The 18388-nt window shown below is 37.5% G+C and overlaps 2 protein-coding genes across 8 annotated transcripts in view; both read right to left on the bottom strand.

Annotated features, from left to right (window-relative positions):
- Positions 1-99: 99 nt before the first annotated feature.
- scamp2l (secretory carrier membrane protein 2, like) lies at positions 100-8751 on the bottom strand. Of its 2 annotated transcripts, XR_007828034.1 has the most exons (10): positions 8532-8751; positions 7809-7886; positions 7395-7469; positions 7164-7278; positions 6944-7072; positions 5107-5266; positions 2115-2216; positions 1985-2030; positions 1544-1661; positions 915-1061 (listed from the first exon to the last, which is right to left on the bottom strand). XR_007828034.1 is itself a non-coding variant. In XM_051114148.1 (9 exons), exons 1-9 carry the CDS (start codon positions 8586-8588, stop codon positions 921-923), a joined length of 975 nt encoding a protein of 324 aa, XP_050970105.1. In that variant the 5' UTR covers positions 8589-8740; the 3' UTR covers positions 100-920. The 2 variants fall into 2 exon arrangements, 1 of the variants encoding a protein (XP_050970105.1); XM_051114148.1 differs by lacking the exon at positions 1985-2030 and having other exon boundaries at positions 100-1061; positions 8532-8740.
- Positions 8752-10116: 1365 nt separating this feature from the next.
- The window catches only part of myo9aa (myosin IXAa), a 153383-nt gene continuing 145111 nt past the window's right edge, over positions 10117-18388 (bottom strand). For 5 of the 6 annotated variants that reach the window (XM_051114142.1, XM_051114146.1, XM_051114145.1 and 2 more), the window contains 4 exons: positions 17973-18101; positions 16430-16536; positions 15919-16050; positions 15693-15816 (listed from right to left, as the gene is read on the bottom strand). In XM_051114142.1, the coding sequence (XP_050970099.1) occupies positions 15967-16050; positions 16430-16536; positions 17973-18101 (320 nt within the window). In that variant the 3' untranslated portion in view covers positions 15693-15816; positions 15919-15966. Of the gene's footprint in view, positions 11247-13150; positions 13294-14220; positions 14427-15133; positions 15188-15692; positions 15817-15918; positions 16051-16429; positions 16537-17965; positions 18102-18388 lie in introns of those variants that run through there. The other variant, XM_051114147.1, reaches the window with a different exon arrangement.

The following is an 18388-nucleotide window of genomic DNA, read 5'->3' as shown; positions in this document are numbered from 1 at the left end:
CCTGTAGGACATTTGATTTTTAGAATGCTATTGGACATGTTTTTATTTATTGGAATTTTACAAATAATACATTATACAGACTAACAGCAACAAACAACGTTAATCAGAAAATGTTTATTTAACAATAACTCATAAAATATTTGAGCAGCCCACCCAAATCAACCACAGTAAAATAAGATCTGCTTAATTTATAAATATATACATATTTTGTTCGTAAGTGAGAACACTGCAAAATCATCACTTCAGTTTGAGAATGTAACAAGATTGTAACAAACAGATAACAGCACATTTTTTTCACAACAGTACTACGGTTCACTCTAAAAACAGTATACAGATACATGGTTGTTCAAATGTTGTAGAGCCATTGCTGAGATATCAGCTGACATGCAACAAATTTAGTATAAAGTATAAAGACTTAATCAAAGCGTAGAACAATTCAACATGTAACAACACATTTCTCAAAAGGTAAATACATATAGCAGGGACAAGACTAGAGAGTATAATTTGAACTGACTGGAATTTGAAAACATGGATTGACGTTATTGTAACAATCTTGTAACATTAAAAATCAACTAAATAGTGCCTCTGAAACACTTTAACTTAATATAGCTTTTTCATAAAACCATCTCTAAATATTGCCTTCATTACATGAGGAATGCAGAAAGAAAAGACAGCCTGTATTTGGACAGAACCCATGTCATCATCTAAAGTGCCTCACCGATCAACAGCCAGGTAACTTTCACCTCAAAATATTTTCAGTAACCAAACGGGGTGGGGTGGGGTGGGGGAACATGATCTTTGAGAAGCCTCAAATACAGACTGAGAGGTTCCATAAGAACCTCTTCCATAAGAGGTTAGGGTTGTTTGATGGAAGTTCATGTGCAGAATGTTATGACAGTCTTTAACAGTATCTGTGGCTGTTAATGAAAGGCTCCCTGCACGGCAGAAGATGCAGCTGTGGCGGCAGCAGACTGGAAGGTTCGGTTAGTGACGACCCCCTGAGAAAACTCTTCCTGCGCCTTCTGGAAGCTCGCACCTGTGTGCCTGTACATGGAGTGAACCTGAAAACACAGAGGAAGTCAGTGTATAAGTCCCAAACTGGAGTTTTGAACAAAAGGACATTATGTATTACAAGACCACGGGAACTTTGGCCAGAGGAGAACTGGCCCCCCGACTGAGCCTGGTTTCTCCCAAGGTTTTTTTCTCCATTTGTCACCGATGGAGTTTTGGTTCCTTGCCGCTGTCGCCTCTGGCTTGCTTAGTTGGGGACACTTTCTCTTAACACAATATTGCATTTTATTTTATTGTTTTTGATTAACTACCTTTACCTATAATGTGAGTGTTTAATGTTGCCTTTGGCATTGTTGATGTACTGTTTCCTATTTAATACTGTACAGCCGCCTTGTCACAATTCTGTATTGTTAAAGGCGGTATATAAATAAAGGTGACTTGACTTGACATGTATTACAATGATGTATGCAAGTACAAGTAGGCCTACCACCATGTGTTCACATATGCACACTTACAACTTCGCCCAACTTACCATTTTCAGTAAGATAACGGACAGCACAGCATTGACAGAGAAGAATCCAGCCACCACCATCATGAAGACTGACACGGCTATGTTAGTCTTGAGCACAGAGATGGCCGTGATCCAGCCACTGCAAAACAATCATTATATCACATCATTGCTTTCAGCAGGCACTTTCAAACAATCTTACAAACACAACAAAACGTAAAGATAAAAAACCAAGAAAAGTCAAGTTGTTTAGGAAGTAATCCCACACCTTTCCTCAACAATTTAGCACATACTGTGCTGGATGGGACTGCCAAAGTTTAATAATGGGTTAGAGATTTACACTGTAAATTAAAAAAGGCACATTGCGGAGAAGAGTACAAGATGTTTCACCAGGGAAAAAAACAAAACAAAAACATATGACCATGAGGAGGTTTGTGGAAAATAGAGAACAGAGCCCACACTCACAGAGAGACCCCGGAAAATGAACACCGGCAGATTATGAAGTGGAGATCTGTCAAAGAAACATGCAGAGAGGAAGTACACACAAAGACTCAAATAATGCACTTAAAAGAGCGCCAATGATGGAGTAACTCACCTGTTTCCCCAGCCGGGGATCCCAACACTCTGAATGATGTACACTATTACTTGGAATGAGAAAATGAAGAAGAAAAAGAAGAAGCTGAAGGAGCTGTCAGATCTGCAATGTAAACAAAAGTTACACATGAGATGACGATACTCAGAATTGCTTTTCAGGACCACAAAGATTACACTGTAACCTTATTGTTTTTCATGACATTTAAGCTATAGTAAGACAATACATGTAAAACCACTGCTTTTATTCCCTAACATGTCAACTTTCAGACTAGTGGAAAGAAAGCACCACAATTATTACTCATATATTTATCAGTGGTGTGCGGTGGTGTTCTTAATTAATTATTTTTTTTTAATCAAATGTAACCACGTCTAGGGGTGTGCAATATATATCATCTGCGATAATATCCTAATTGATGTTTTAACGATGTTCAATTTGACATTATCGAATATTCTGCAAAAACCATTCAAAACAAATACAGTGGATGCATTATGTGAATTTTAAACTAGTGCGTGTACGCATTAAGAGTGCGTTCTTTCACTGCATGATTCAGTCTATTAAAATACATTTAGACTGATCACAAATTCAAGACATGGCAACAAAAAAAATGTATAGATTTATTCCACTTCATATAGTTAATCAATATCACATGAAGAGTGCTGTTTTCTGCTCCTGAAATTACCATGATTACAAATGTGATGTTGATTTTTGAATTAAGAGTTTTAGACACCTTTTTGTTTTATTTCGTCAACAAAAATTATTCCAAACACAGCCACAGCATCAGAAAAATAATTCTTTAAAAAAATTTTTACATTAACTATGTAATCAATATTCTATTTATTAAAGCCATATATGAATCTCATCAAGTTGATGAGTTGAACAAGTAGAACAATATTTTATTTGTGATATTTATATTTACTTGTGTTCAGCTATTCTTTTTAATAGTTAACATTTAACTATTTTTGAATTTTTGGGATCAGTCATCAAAGCTCAGGAAATACTGGCCAAAGACTTACTTAAAATTTCACCAAGCTGATTACTCAGTAAAAACAGATTATGTTTTTATGTAATTTTAAGTCTTATTTTCACACAACAAAGTGGTTACAATCTGTGAGGTTTTTTTTTTTAACTTTTTTTTTAAATTAGTCTTTAAAGAAGAAGTCCACTTCCAGATTTACAATGTTTATAATGTACTCACCCCCTTGTCATCCAAGATGTTCATGTCTTTCTTTCTTCAGTCGTAAAGAAATTATGTTTTTTGAGGAAAACATTTCAGCTTTTTTCTCCATATAATGGACTGCTATGGTGCTCCGAGTTTGAACTTCCAAAATGCAGTTTAAATGCGGCTTCAAATGATCCCAAATGTTGTTGTAAACGATCCCAGCCGAGGAAGAAGGGTCCTATCTAGCGAAATGGTTGGTACTTTTTAATCTCAAACGCTCGTCTTGTCTTGCTCTCCCTGAACTCTGTGTATTATGGTTCAAAACAGTTAGGGTATGCTGAAAAACTCCAATCGTATTTTCAACTTCGAAAATGATTTCAAAAATCATCCTACATCGCTGCAGAAGTACCGACCCTGTCTATGCAAAGTGAACATGCAAAGAAGATCAAACACCTTTAATAAAAAAGGTAAAACAGTGATAGAGGACGATTTTGAAGTTGAGCGAGAACATGAGATGGGAGTTTTTCGACATACCCTAACTGTCATTCAGGGAGAGTAAGACAAGATGAGCATGAGATTAAAAAGTATATCAAATGTATTATTTTTATAAAAATAATGTATTGTTTCGCTAGATAAGACCCTTCTTCCTCGTTTGAAGCCGCATTTAAACTGCATTTTGGAAGTTCAAACTCGGGGCACCATATCAGTCCATTATATGAAGAAAAATGCTGAAATGTTTTCCTCAAAAAACAATTTCTTTACGACAGAAAAAATAAAGACATGAACATCTTGGATGACTAGGGGGTGAGTACATTATGTGTAATTTTTTGTTCTGGAAGTGGACTTCTCCTTTAAGGCCATTATGTTTTCCAATCACGCCTGAACATAACCAGTCACATCCAATCATACTGCGATGGAGGCATTGCCTCCTCTCACATGATTTGCCCCATACATTCCGCACACTTTAGGTAGTCTGTTAAAACTCATTGGGCCCAGGGGAGGTGGTGGGAGAGATGCGGACTCCCACTGTAATTTTACCTACTAGTGTCGCTGTTGGACAATGTTACTTTAGTAAAACGAGTGGTTTGTACATTTTTTAATGCTATATTTTGTAATATTGTTGTCATTTTATTTCTGTGCTAATTTTTTTCATATTTTAAGGAGGCACTGCCACCCTTGCCTCCTCAGAGGAATAACCCCTGGTACATATCTACTTGCATCTGTAGATTTCAATTGCAATGCATATGTTTTAAGGGTGTTTTTTTCTCCCGCACAGAACCAGAAATCTCTACTTTAGTAGCACTTTTATTCCTAAATACCTGTATATCCATACGGTTTTTAAAGAGGGCTTTGTTCACCTGATTTATATAACATATAATCCTAAAAAAAACTGTGATTTTTTCTGGATGTTAACAGTATTTTTGTATATTTTGATTGATGGGATAACAATGATAAAAAGACAGATGCAAATTCCATTCTATATCCATTCCGTAAAAACCTATAACTATAATATCAACAAATGTCAACAAAAAGAAAAAGACTTTAGCTTTATCCAATGTTCAGATACATATGCAAACACATATGCAAAGTACATGTTTAATTAGATAATACCTTGTTTGCATCTTTAAACAACATTTTGGAAAAACTGTAAGACAACAATTACTGTAATTAATTGACTGGAGAAGTATGGTGATATCTACAGTATTAGTTCAAATTTTACCCTGTTCACCTGTGGTGACTTTTGTTTTGTCATTACTATAATGAATCTGTGAGGCTGGCATGAAAATGTCTTGAAAATAATGTCACAATGCAAAATATCAACACTGAACTTACTTAAAGGCCTTGTATACGGGTCGGTACCAGCAGAGGAATGCGACAGGAGTAAACAAAATAAACCAGAGGATTGAGAGTCCAAAGTCCACTCCATTTGCAGTAGACACACTAAAATACACCAGACAGGCCAGCAGGTTCAGAAACAGCGTCAGACTGTGATCTGTTGAAAAAGAATATGTGGCCTGTTATCTAGGCTTACAAAGAGCACGAACATTTCCTAAAATTTTTGCTAAAGCATACACCATACTACTCAAAATAATTTGCAGTGTGTGATATGCAGAGTAGCCAAAATCAGCAGTATACAACAGAAAACACTGCATAAATCCCAAAATGCAATTTATTTGAATTACCCTTCCATTTCCAGTGTGACAAATGAAGCAAGCAACATTAACTGCAATTTAAAGGAGAAGTTCACTTCCAGAATAAAAACTTCCTGATAATTTACTCAAGCCCATGTCATCCAAGATGTTCATCTTCTCTCTGTCTTCAGTCACAAAGAATTTCTTTTTTAAGGAAAACGCTTTTTTAAGGAAAACATATATGGATTTTTCTCCATATACTTGACTTCAACGGCGATAAATGGGTTGAAGGTCCAAACTGAAGTTTCAGTGCAGCTTCAGGGCTCTACATGATTCCGGCTGAGGAATAAGAACCGATCTGTCATTTTTTTTTTTTTCTGAGAAAAAAGAAATAAATAAATACAATTTCTACACTTTACTGCTACTTAAATGCTCATCTTGCACTACAACTTCACGCATAACTCCATCTCATTTTCTGCTCCAACTTTAAAATTGTCCGACGTTTTACCTTTTTTTGTAAAGGGCATTTTTCTTTCTTTGCATGTTCACTTTGTAAACACTGGGTCGGTAATTCAGTAATTATGTAACACGAGAGGTCGTGCTAGTGCAAGACGAGCATTTGTGCTTACAAAGTATATACGTTTTTATTTTTTTTGTCGGTGCCGATAGCCTCATGGGCAGCACGCTGACTTATGGAGAAGTTGTGCTTCAGGTGTCCTGAGTTCAAATCCTGCCTTGTGAATCTGCCCCTCCCTCTCTCTCTCTCTCTCTCCCCCAATCGCTTCCTGTTATATCTCCTCTATCAAAAATGCCAAAAAAAATAAATAATAATAATAATAATTGACTGATTGTTTCACCAGATAAGACCCTTATTCCTCAGCTGGGATCGTGTAGAACCCTTTGAAACTGCACTAAAACTGCAATTTGGACTTTCAACCCATTGGCCACCATTAAAGTCCACAATATGGAGAAAAATCCTGGAATGTTTTTCTCAAAAATCTTAATTTCTTTGCGACTGAAGAACGAAAGACATGAAAATCTTGGATGACATGGGGGTGCGTAAATTATCAGAATTTTTTTTTCTAAGTGAACTTCTCTTTTAACACAATACATTTTTATTATATTTTCACACAAAATCAGATTTAGAAATACAAAATAGTGTTATTTTAGTTTCATCAATCAAATTCAATTCAAATTTTATTTTTTGTTGATATTTTTAATTTAATTTTTAGATTTTGTTTACACTTTCATTTTACTTTAGTCTTAGTAAATATGCTGTGCTTCTTTAGCATTTTTATTCTTTTTTTAAATGACTAGATAGTTTATTCATTTTATTTATTAGTTTTACTTCATTTTAGTGCTTGTAGTATTTGCTTTTTTTCTTCAGTTAATGTTCATTTAAGTTTATTTTTAACTTTTTTTTTCAGTTTATTTTTATCTTTAAATAGAAAAAACCTGCTTCTTTATCATTATAGCCAGCACTTTCATTTTGAGCAGTCTTTATTCCCTACACGTCTATAAACTCTGCATTCACTTACACATCCAGAGGTAGTACATCATCTTGCAAACCCTCTGATACTCCACAGGAATTTCTTCATTAAAATCCTGATAGAAGCATGGTTTTACAGGGCAAAACTTGGGCAAAGGTGGCCAGTTGTTTTCTTTACCTGCAAGCAAACAGTTTCCTTCATGTTATGAGTACAAGTGACCACAGAAGAAAGTCTAACAGAATAAGATCAGTACTATAGTGTGGTTTACCTAGAGCTGTATTTCGATCTCGAAGCTCCTGCTCTTTACGCTCCAGCTCCGCAGCCTTCTTTTCCAGCTCCGCTTGCTGACGGAGGAGCTCAGCCTGTCCCGCAGCGATACTGGCCTGATGGGGGAACCAGATACAGTATAGTAGCTTACCTTATTTCATAATAAATACAGTATGCATTAGCACACAAATATCATGTGTTAAGTATAGTTCAGCATAAACACTGTACTAACTTGTGGACTGGGCTCCACTGTAGTCTGGAGGACTGCTGGTTGAGAGGTGGCTGATAAGGGAACGGTGCGCCCATCCTTAAATGAGAGTGGGAGGAAAATATTCTTTTCAAGAATTTTTCTGATTGTGATTACATATAGAACAGTTGTTAGGTGTTACAGTAGAAAAGGAATACAATACTAAAACAATAAAAAGTGAGATGAACTTTTCAAAACAAACAAACAAAACTCAAGTTGATCAACTTTTTAACAGAACTCCTATTTGAGTCTTAGGATTGAGGAATGATTTTGCATTAATTTACTTGGCAAGGTTGGCTAATAGAAAATCTATTATAATAAGTTTTAAAGATTAAAAGTCAAGGACACGAGAAACTGAGAAAAGATTTGAACATTAAGACTGGAAATTGTCATGCTTACCAGAGCACCGGCTGTAAATGGGTTATACTCTCCTATGCCATCAACTCCAGTGTTGGTCACTTGAGTAACTGATGGATCCTGTAGGGCACATAAAATACGACTTGTCTATTCATGTAACACTTTATATGTTATGCAGGGTTTTTGGACATGCGCCATAGCATTCCTTAAAGTACTTTTGAGTGCCATGTAAATACTGCCGGTATTTGTATTTATTCAGTACCATGATATATCTGAAAGTACCACTGTATTGCCATCTATATACTTTTAAGTACTTATATCCAGGGCCATTATCATTTACATACGCAGCCGAAATTAAATGAAATGCACCTGTTGGATTTGTACATGGGTTTCGTACACTTCGCCTGAGGTAAAGGACCGCTGCTGGATACGTTTTCATGTTGGAAAATTAGTTTACGTTCTTTACGGAATAATAATTCTGAGATTATAATGTTAACTACCGAAGCAAAAACTCAGTTGTTATATTTTTAAAACAACACGATTTAATTTAACAAAATACACACAAAAAACACTTCCTCTATCGTCATCAGATGATGATTGGCTTGTCAGACGAATAGTGAAATGTGATTGGCTGAACGCCTGTCAATCTCACCTCATTACCCAAGTGACTCCGAACCAAACAAACTAACCAAACAGGTTCGCAGCGCCGATAACTTTTAACATTTTACATATTCCTGAAGACATAATAAATCGGTAGGTATTTACCTGGAAAGGATTGACATCAACTGGTTCGGCAAAGGGGTTGTTATCGAATCCAGACATTTTGTCTTGCGGTCAGCAGCACAGGTGTACTGGTGCTCCGTGTACCTGCCAGCGCAACTCCCTGAGCGCGCACACACCTCGCTGCGCATGCGTGATGGAATCACTGGTCACGTCACGCCAGGGTTAGCGATCTAGTTTGATCTCAAGTTCCAGCTCTGCTTACACTGCTTGAAATTAATACTACTTGAGTTCTGATGTGAAGTTATTCTACCGTTTTTTAAAATAAGACGCTACTTTCTGGGAGATTCGTGAAAGGACATGGTACTTTACCATTTTTGTTTATGATAGTGCCTTTTTTATTTTTAAGGAGCAGAAGAAATGTTGTACCACCACAGTATCAGATTCTAGTTTCTATTCTTTTTTTGTATTCTTAGCTATTCAGTTAAATATATTAATACATATAACTCTGCACCTTTACCAGCAGTAAGACAAGTTAAACAGCTCTCACATAATTAAAATTCCCTTAGGCTGGATGCACCCATCTGGCAAGGTGAGAAGAGACTAAAGCACCTCTTTCAGGTTTCAGGACAAACCGGTAAATCAAGTTTTTCTCCAAATGCTCAAATCAATCAGTATACAAAACTGAATGTGGCTGGAAAAACTTAGCAGTAACATCCGCACAGTAACTCTTTAAAATCTTCCATTCAACAAACATTGTTCAAAATGTGTAATTTATTTTACAACCACTGACAATTTTTCTTTCATAAGAAATTTGTTCAACACAACTCCACATAAGACAAATCTGAGGCCAGACAGCTGTTTGCTCAATCCTGCAGGCGGTGTGACCAGTGTCAGCAATGCATGAGATCTAAATAATACAATATAAATTAACAGTCTTAATTCTGAGATTGATGTCATGTGTTTATGTCCATAGACTTGTTCCTGTGAGAGAAACAGCAATCACATGCAGAAACCCTTAACAAGCCATGTTGCTGGGTATAATCACAGTTGAGGGTAACAAATTCATCTTGGTGTTCATGATCTTTGCACAAAGAAATGACAAATGGTCTAGACACAGGAATATTTTGCTGGTGGCACAGGTAAAATAAGTGATTTTGTTCATGATGAGCATGTCCATTCTGACATGGAGACAGATGTCAGAATCTCTCTGAGGGCAACGCTGCTAATACAGTGGTTGAATAAGAGCTGTGAATCAAATCTTGAGCGTAGCCCTCCAAAATGCACTTGTGTGGATTACAGCCAGGTTTTATTTAATAATTAAATACTTCGAAAAAAGGGAAATATCGCATTACAGTATAAATACAGGAAGTAGAGACCATTTGGTAATATATTAAGTCATATTTAAGTCATTTTCTGGCAAAAGGAATTTCATGTTTGCAGGGCACGAATGATTCTAAGATTTAGAATACCGTAAGTAATAGTAATCCAGTAACTCTGCGGTTTTGTGTTTTAACACTGGTTTCTTACAACAAGACTGAGGCAGATAAGCACAAAAGAACAGGAATGAAAATCCAAACAAATTCAAACAAATGATGGATGGCTGTTGACGTAATACACTATGTGGTGATTCGCAAGACTTTCGAGTCTTCGTTTAGTGTGGGATCCTCTGGCATTATAACACCAGTTTGCTTGGTCCCTTTAATGGCATCTTTTCCCTCCAAGCACAACACAAAAAAGCAGCACAAACATATCCAGAGGTTTCTCATAAGATACACACTCACATACATACGGAGGAGCCTCACGCATCCACAAAAACCCAATGTCCTCACTTCTCTCTCCAACTCATTCATGACCGATACACGATATAATATATGAATTCAACAACCCAGCAGTCGCTGGTTCTCTGGCTTTGTACACTTTATATCACATAATATATTTATATAGATTTATATATTCCATGTAAATAAAATTTATTAAATAGGCTTGAGGGCAAATACATCATAGAGAATGCTGTAAACGTTAAAGCAGCCCATGGTTTAGCTTGATTTCGTGGAGTTCATCAATGGCTTCGTCTCCCGCCTTTGGACCGATCACAGCCCAAGGGAGAACATTCCTTATCGGAACGGTTCAGCATTCCCTTTGCCCTGCTTTCCTTCACCACACATTCAGAGCCGTTTTCTCACATGCAGGTCGGAAAGCCGCCCAGCTCTCTCCTCCTGCGCTTCCTGTCAACATGGCACTTAAGGACTATAATGCAGCAAACGTGAACTCAAGTGAGCTAGCAGGGAGGGATGAGCTTGTATCCGTGGATGGACGTGTAACCTTGTGGTCTTCATACCATGAACTCGTTGCTGCCGTACACCACAACCTGCTGGGGCGGCAAGTCTGGATCTCTCTTTGGGCCTCCGCCCATCGGAGGGTCGCGGTGCCTCTGAGGTGAGTTCTTGGCACCCTGCAACCGCTGTTTGCCTTTTTCGGGGTTGAAGGTGCCGCGGCTGGTGTACTGCGGTCTCTCCTCTTCATCCTGTTCGGGCTGGTCCAGGCTGTCAGGCGGGCTGGATAGTCGGGTCGAAGGGGATTTGGGTCGCAAATGTAATTTATGGGTTCGTGGAGGTGGTTGCATATAGGAAGATGACACAGAGGACACTGTTGAACTGGAATCCATGGAGTCCAGGGATTCAGGCTGCTTTCGGAGAACCCGCCTGCTCTTCCCTTCAGACTTCTTGGGCCTCAAGGCGGCCAGCGCTGGGCCTCGCTCTGGTTGGAGACAAAGAGTACAGCAATGATAGGTGTGCTGGAAAATCACTGAGCACTAATGCTGGGAAGTAAACTACTTAAAGGGGTCCTCAGATGCAAAATTCACTTTTACATGTTGTTTGAACATAAATTTGTGTTGACAGTGTGTATGTACAACCACCCTATAATGATAAAAATCCACCCAGTGTTTTTTTTTTAATCCTTATAAATCATAAGCCCTTTCTCAGATCAAGCCATTATCAGACTCTTGGCTGTGTGACGTGACACAGGCCAAGGCCCCTCCCACAACTGTTGATTGACATGGCCGTTTTAGCACAGACCCGCCCTGAGTTAGCTGTAAACTGTCTGCCATTGCTTCAACGCCGGAGCAGGGGTAGACAAGAATGTCTGCTATGCGATTGAGGTGTTTTGTTGTTGGACGCAATAATGGACATAGCAGTCATCATTTACTCCCGACATCTGAGCTGCTGAAGACATAGACGATTTCTTTTGTTTTTGTAACGGAATGCGCCCCCAATCTACCTAAATGCATCTATGTTCGCGCAAATCATTCGTGATCCAGCTTCACCTACAGAAGAAGTGAGTATAAGTGTTTTTTTAGGAATCTTTGCAAATCACCTTTACTAATAATGTGCTATTTAGCAAGTTTCACGGCTAAATGCATTAAAAAAGTTAACTGTCTCAAAGAACTGCTTGTCACCCCACAGAAAAGAGGTGCGGGGTGAGCAGAGCTCATTAGCATTTAAAGGGACATGCCGAAATGCCAGAACAGAGCTGACAAGGTAAAAAGGGTGTTGTTTTACCATTGAGAAATTTTAACCAAAGAATGTTATAGACTTTTCATTAAGACCCTAAAGAATCGTATCAACAGAAAATAGGCATCCGATGGCCCTTTTAAAGTACTGACAATACTAACTTAATTTTCCTTTTCCATTAGTGTGAAAGCAAGGCACTGGCATTCAAACTAGTGTAGCTTTTTCCTTGACCAAACACTACATTGATGGTTTTTATGTCATCGTTTGGCACACACAGCTTCACACAGTCGAGTAAACTGAGGCCTTAATCAAACACATTCTTCTAAAATACTCTTTTTTTTATATACAGTGTTGGAAGTCTGATTCATTTGAATGAATCTGTTCTTACAGTCTAGTCAATAAACCGATTCAGAAGAAGATTCACCAGCTCATTTGAACCAAAATATACAGACAATGAACTTAGATGTTCTACATATGCGTCGTAGTACTCTCGCAAATGCGTGGCGGAGACTGACACGAAAGAAAAGAAATTGTTGAAACAAGTCGTTATTTTTGATTTCTTTGTTCACAAAAACCTCTCTAGGCCTTGAACGTGTCAGTTGCATTGCTGTTTATGCAGGGTCAGAAAGCTCTCGGATTTCATCAGAAATATCTTATTTTGTGTTCCAAAGATGAACAAAGGTCTTACGGGTTTTGAAAACATGAGGGTGAGCAATTAACGAGTTAAATTTTTTGGGTGAACTAACCCCTTTAACTCCCAAAAATAAACAAAAAAATGTTTGTGTAAAATGTTCTTTGTAATCTTTGATCAGTGTAATCACTTTGTCTTAAATATCTCTTCCACTGACATTTATTTTTTTGGCTGCACAGGTAATCGGATAATATAACCAAAAGTCTTGGCATATTTTGGCACTCATCATCACTGTCAAACTCATTTACTGATAATTTTTCATGATCTAATCAATTCCAAAATCAAACCTACAACTATTCTCATAGCGTTTCCTGTTGTTCTCGGAAATCCACCATGTTATAAAAGTAAAATGGACTGTAAAAATCAATTGACGTGGATTAAAAAGCAGCATGTAGTTCGGAAAGATATTGTTTTAAAATAAATTTCACATTCAATAGGAATGTTCAGTAGTTACTCACCAGAGAAGTCCGAAGTGGCTCCCTCAGAGTCCACATTCAGGTTTTCAGAGCTGTCTGCTGTGCCAATAGAGGCCTCTGACTCTAGAGTCTCATCATCGGACGCCCGTGGTTCCAGAGCAAGCATCTCAAACGTCAACTCCTCCCTATGAGGTGAAGATCAAACAAATCTCAAGCTTAGGTTGTGCTTATAACTGTGTACTTCTTAGTGCTACTACATAAAACAGCATTTTTATACAGTTGAAGTCAAAAGTTTAGGTACACCTTGCAAATGTGTTTTTTTTTTTTTTTTTGATAGAAAGTGATAGCTGTTCATAGTCCCTAGTCCCAAGTCTGTCCTGAACAGTTAAACTGCCTGCTGTTCTTCAGAAAATCCGTCAGGTCCCACAAATTATTTGTTTTTTCAGCATTTTTTTGTATTTGAACCCTTTCCAACAATGACTGCATGATTTTGAGATCAGTCACACTGAGGACAACTGAGGGACTCATATGCAACTATTACAGAAGGTTCAAATGCTCACTGATGCTCCAGAAGGAAACACAATGCTTTAAAAGCCAGGGGGTGAAAACATTTTGAATTTGAAGACCAGGGTATATTTAACTTATTCTTATTTTGTCTTCCGGGAAACATCACAACACAAACTATCTTCTGTCACTTCTGAAGGGCAGTACTAAATGAAAAAAATATGATATTTAGGCAAAATAATTCATTTTGTTCAAAAGTTTACACCCCTGGCTTTTAATGCATCATTATTACTTCTGGAGCATCAGTGAGTGTTTGAACCTTCTGTAATAGTTGCATATGAGTCTCTCAGTTGTCCTCAGTGTGAAAAGATGGATCTCAAAATCATACAGTCATTGTTGGAAAGGGTTCAGATACACAAAAATTCCAGAAAACCAAAGAATTTGTGGGACCTGAAGGATTTTAACTAGGGATGTGACGAGATCTCGTAGTATTTCGTACTGTACAATCAGCATGGTAGTATGATGATATACTATTCCATAAATACCCCTTGAGTACTAATATCCAAATTAACACAACCAATCCCAGATGCTAAAGCTGATTCTCTTACTTTTCTTTTATGAGACTTTCAATTTGTTCGGTCAGGACTTTCTCTTCCTGCTGCATGGCGACTTGTTGTTGCTCAGAGACTTCTGGATCTCTGCCAGCTTCCTCATCTCCGCTCTCCTGCATTACCTCTGGTGCGGTTGGAGACCGAGGACTCACTGGAGGAGATGGTGTGTGATACCTCACCTTGTGCAGGTTGTGGCCCTTACCCTGTCAAATAAAACACAAAACAACACCTATGAGTGGTGCAACTAAAGATAGATCAGGTTTTGCTAATAGTACTGCTACTAATCAAACAATGTGTTTGCTAGTTTCATTCTCAAAACTCTTTCAGGTTACAAACTAAAACAAAACATAAATTCAGGGTCCAAAATGAATGTTTTTTTTTTTTTTTGTCCCAATGGCAAATGACTTAATAGGCAGTTATTATTTTGTGGTTTGATTCACTTATGTCAACGATAATCAGAAATGTATTGTTACACAGCAAATGAAATTGTGTGTGGTTTTTTCTGAAATCAAGTGGGCAAGTAGCCATTTTGGCTCTTGCAAGTGTTCATTTTGGACACTGGATGGACAACACAGACTCACTTCAGCCCTAAGCTGTTACCTTTCTGAATGAATTTGACTGCACATTATCAATGAGAAAAAAAGTAAAATACTAGGAACATGGAGTGAATGCAACAGAAATGTTTATCTTAAGAATTTTCCCAAGTCATGCAGTGCAACATAATGAGAATGTAATGTAACAAGGTGATTTTGTCTAGATTAATGAAGTGCTAAATGACTAACATCTAAACTCTCAAGTTTCTTGCTCAAGCGTCTGTATGTCATGATCATGAAGACAGACGGACCACACAGTGCTGGGACGCGGCATACGTGATAACACTTACAGTAACAGCAAGTATATAAATACCTACCGCCGCAGCACTGCGTGTTATGCTCATAAATCTAACAGCAATTATTACGGGTTTCTGGATTAGAAAGGAAAGGGGAGGGAGAGGAGAGACTGGGGTTAGTGTCAAGACAGAGCTAATGTGAGTGATTTACTCAAGTAGGACAAGATCTTGGAACAACATCCTTTTTGGTCTTAAAGCAATGTATCTGTTAGATTTTAGGGTTAAAGATAAGCTTATAACTGGGGTTGGAGCTTTATGCTATCAACCTGTCCCTCTGATTATAGCAGGTTTCATATAAAGTTTGAGACTGTGAGATAGAAATGTTGTTCCAGGACCAACAGTTATCCAACTTGATCAACTTCCTGGAACAACATCTTTTAATATTGTAGGCTAAGGAGCAAAATTCCTGTCAAGCAAACCGCCCTAACTCTAATCATTGACTACTTTCAAATAAGAGAAGAATTGAAAGGTTGATAAGAATGATGATTCAGGTCCAATAAGGATGTTGATCCAGAAATATGCCCTATTTAGCAAGGTTTTGGATATCTGTGAAAATATTACATTTACTCGTAACTCTTACCATGGACCTGCGGATAAATGTTAGTCGGCTCTTGGCTTTGTTCTCTGCAAATTCCAGAGTGCTGATGTCCTTCAGTCTGGCCTTATATTTATTCATCTGCTCACAAATGATCAGCTCGACACACCTTTGATAGAAAACAGAAAAGTATTTTAATTTTATCACTGCTCTAACCAAACTAAACTACTCCCATCAAACCACTGTATATGAAGTAAGAGTTGCCCATTACGCTGTGGTTTTCCCAATGTCCTGAACGCTCCGCAGAGGGTCGGTAGTGTCAGGGCACCGCAGGATACAGGGGGCAAATACGATAGCCAGTGCATTTGCAGACATACGGTTTGTGTCCTCCTGCAGGGCAATCCTGTAGACAACAGAAAGAAAGCTCAAGACTGCACAAGACTGTGTTCTAACTATGAATGACATTCCTTAGTCAGGGTATTATTTTATTGTTCTCACTAAAGGCCAAGATTCAGCACAGAAAGTGGAAATAATAGATATTTTATTATTGTTAGCAATAAAAGCAGAACATATTTGTTGTGTAGATGGGATTTTAGATAATTAGAAATTTCTCTGTGGGTAGGACTAGAAATAATTACACAACAGAAACAGAACTCATGCGGCTAACAAAAAGATAGGACTTACTGCTTGTTGCTCGATTTTATAAATCACCACTCCATAACTTTTTTGATGCAGTCGTTATGTTATTTTGGTAAAATGGGAATTTGCATTTGCCATCTCACCTGACTAAATGGAAAATGAGGCGCTCCAGCGTGTTCAGATGAGTTCTGCTGAGTTGGTCGATTACAGAGTAAACCCCTCGAATCACTTCTTTTTTTGTCCTGAAGACCTGTAGAGACATTACCATCTATGTTTAAACATTATGCCTCTATAAATGTCTAATTGATTTAGATACACAGTTTCAACAGGGGATCTATAACAGTACTGCATTTGTAGACTAGTATATAAAATGTACAAAAAATGTATATATTTTATATTTAGGTTTTAACTTGCGTGTTCTATATTGTTTTATCATTTATGGTTAAAAATGTATGGTCAACAGAGTTTAAAACCTATAAAAATAATTATAACAAATGTAAATTCAAGACATGAACACAACTCAAGCGATCTTTATGTTATTATTTTTAAAGCACTCTCAATAAAATTTAGCATTTTTATACTAGGTATACTAGAATGGCTTGGAGCGTCTCTATAAACTATCATATAAACTTTCATATGCCACATTGTCCACCAGTACCAATTTTAATGCATGTTAGGGGTGGGCAATAGACCGGTAGACTGGTAGAAATTTGTTAACCGGTAGAGATTTTGGACGTCTTATGTGGTTACACACTTATGTGACGTTGTTGTGCTACATGGTCACAAAAACTTAACGTCTGCTCATTAGCAGTGTGGTTTAAAAACAAGCGATTGTAAGCCGATGAAATGCAATTAGCAGAGAAAGTCTGCTATATGCACATTTCTGAGCGCTGTCAGAGAGGTGCATTATTTTTCCCACTTAATAGGCCTTCAACAGTTAAATAAATGTGTCTAAATGGCCATCTTTGCAAGTATCCTTGTTAACACAGTAATTTAGTTGTTGTAAGCAAACAGCTGAGAAAGAAAACATGTAACAGTATATTGCATATATCACCAAACTTGTTCCTGGAGGGCCGGTGTCCTGCAGAGTTTACCTCCAACTTTCCTCAACACACCTCCCTGGAAGTTTCAAGTATACCTAGTAAGACCTTGATTAGCTGGTTCAGGTGTGTTTGATTAGGGTTGGAGCTAAACTCTGCAGGAACACCGGCCCTCCAGGACTGGGTCTGGTGACCCCTGGTATATTGGATCCGGCAGCTCTTAAAGTGACAGCAGTCTAATATTCCTGCTGTCTGTCATTCATGTTATTCAAACAACAAAAGAGAGAAATTCTCACTGCTCTTGACTAAATCACTTTTGTAACTTTAATAAGAAGAAATATATATTTAATTTACACTGTGAGAAATATGCAATGTTTTTATACATTTGATTACTTCATGATGAACTTAATACAATTTAATCACTGACTCTTTACTTGTCTTCAGTGAGCTTGAGTTTTTTTTTTTGGCTAGTATTTTTTGTAATATTGTCACTGGTGATAATGATTTATGAAATGTTTATGGCATCAAAAATGTTAATATGCATCACAAAAGAACAAAACAAAACTGTAAAACAAACAGGACAAGAAATGCACCAAAAATGTGATGAATGCAATAAATGTGATCATGGTTGACGGACACTGCTTACCCATGGCCCGCAGAAATTCATCATACAGTTCAAAGGTCATCAGAGGATTAGGCAAGTCACGTAACCACTGCTTGAAAACGCTGGCAATGACATTAATATTATAGTCATCCAGATTCACGCCGTTTACATCTGGGGGCAGAACATAACAGATCTCAGACTATAGATATAGATACTATAGATATAGCACATATATTACTATAGATGGAATCTTGTGTTACACCAAAAATACATTTTCAGAGAACATAAGCTTTAGTTTATGTTATATATTACAAGATATACAAGTATAATACAATTTAAGTATTACTACAGTACTCTCTATGGCCTGAGCTGATGTGTCTAATAAGAAAAACGTCCAAAATGTGCAGTGCCTGAAAGGTTCCAGATATAGTACAGTAAATCATGAACCTCACTAACTT

The sequence above is a fragment of the Labeo rohita genome, chromosome 7, assembly GCF_022985175.1.
Source record: "Labeo rohita strain BAU-BD-2019 chromosome 7, IGBB_LRoh.1.0, whole genome shotgun sequence".
NCBI lineage: Eukaryota > Metazoa > Chordata > Actinopteri > Cypriniformes > Cyprinidae > Labeo > Labeo rohita.
This window is presented reverse-complemented; position numbering and strand designations above follow the sequence as displayed.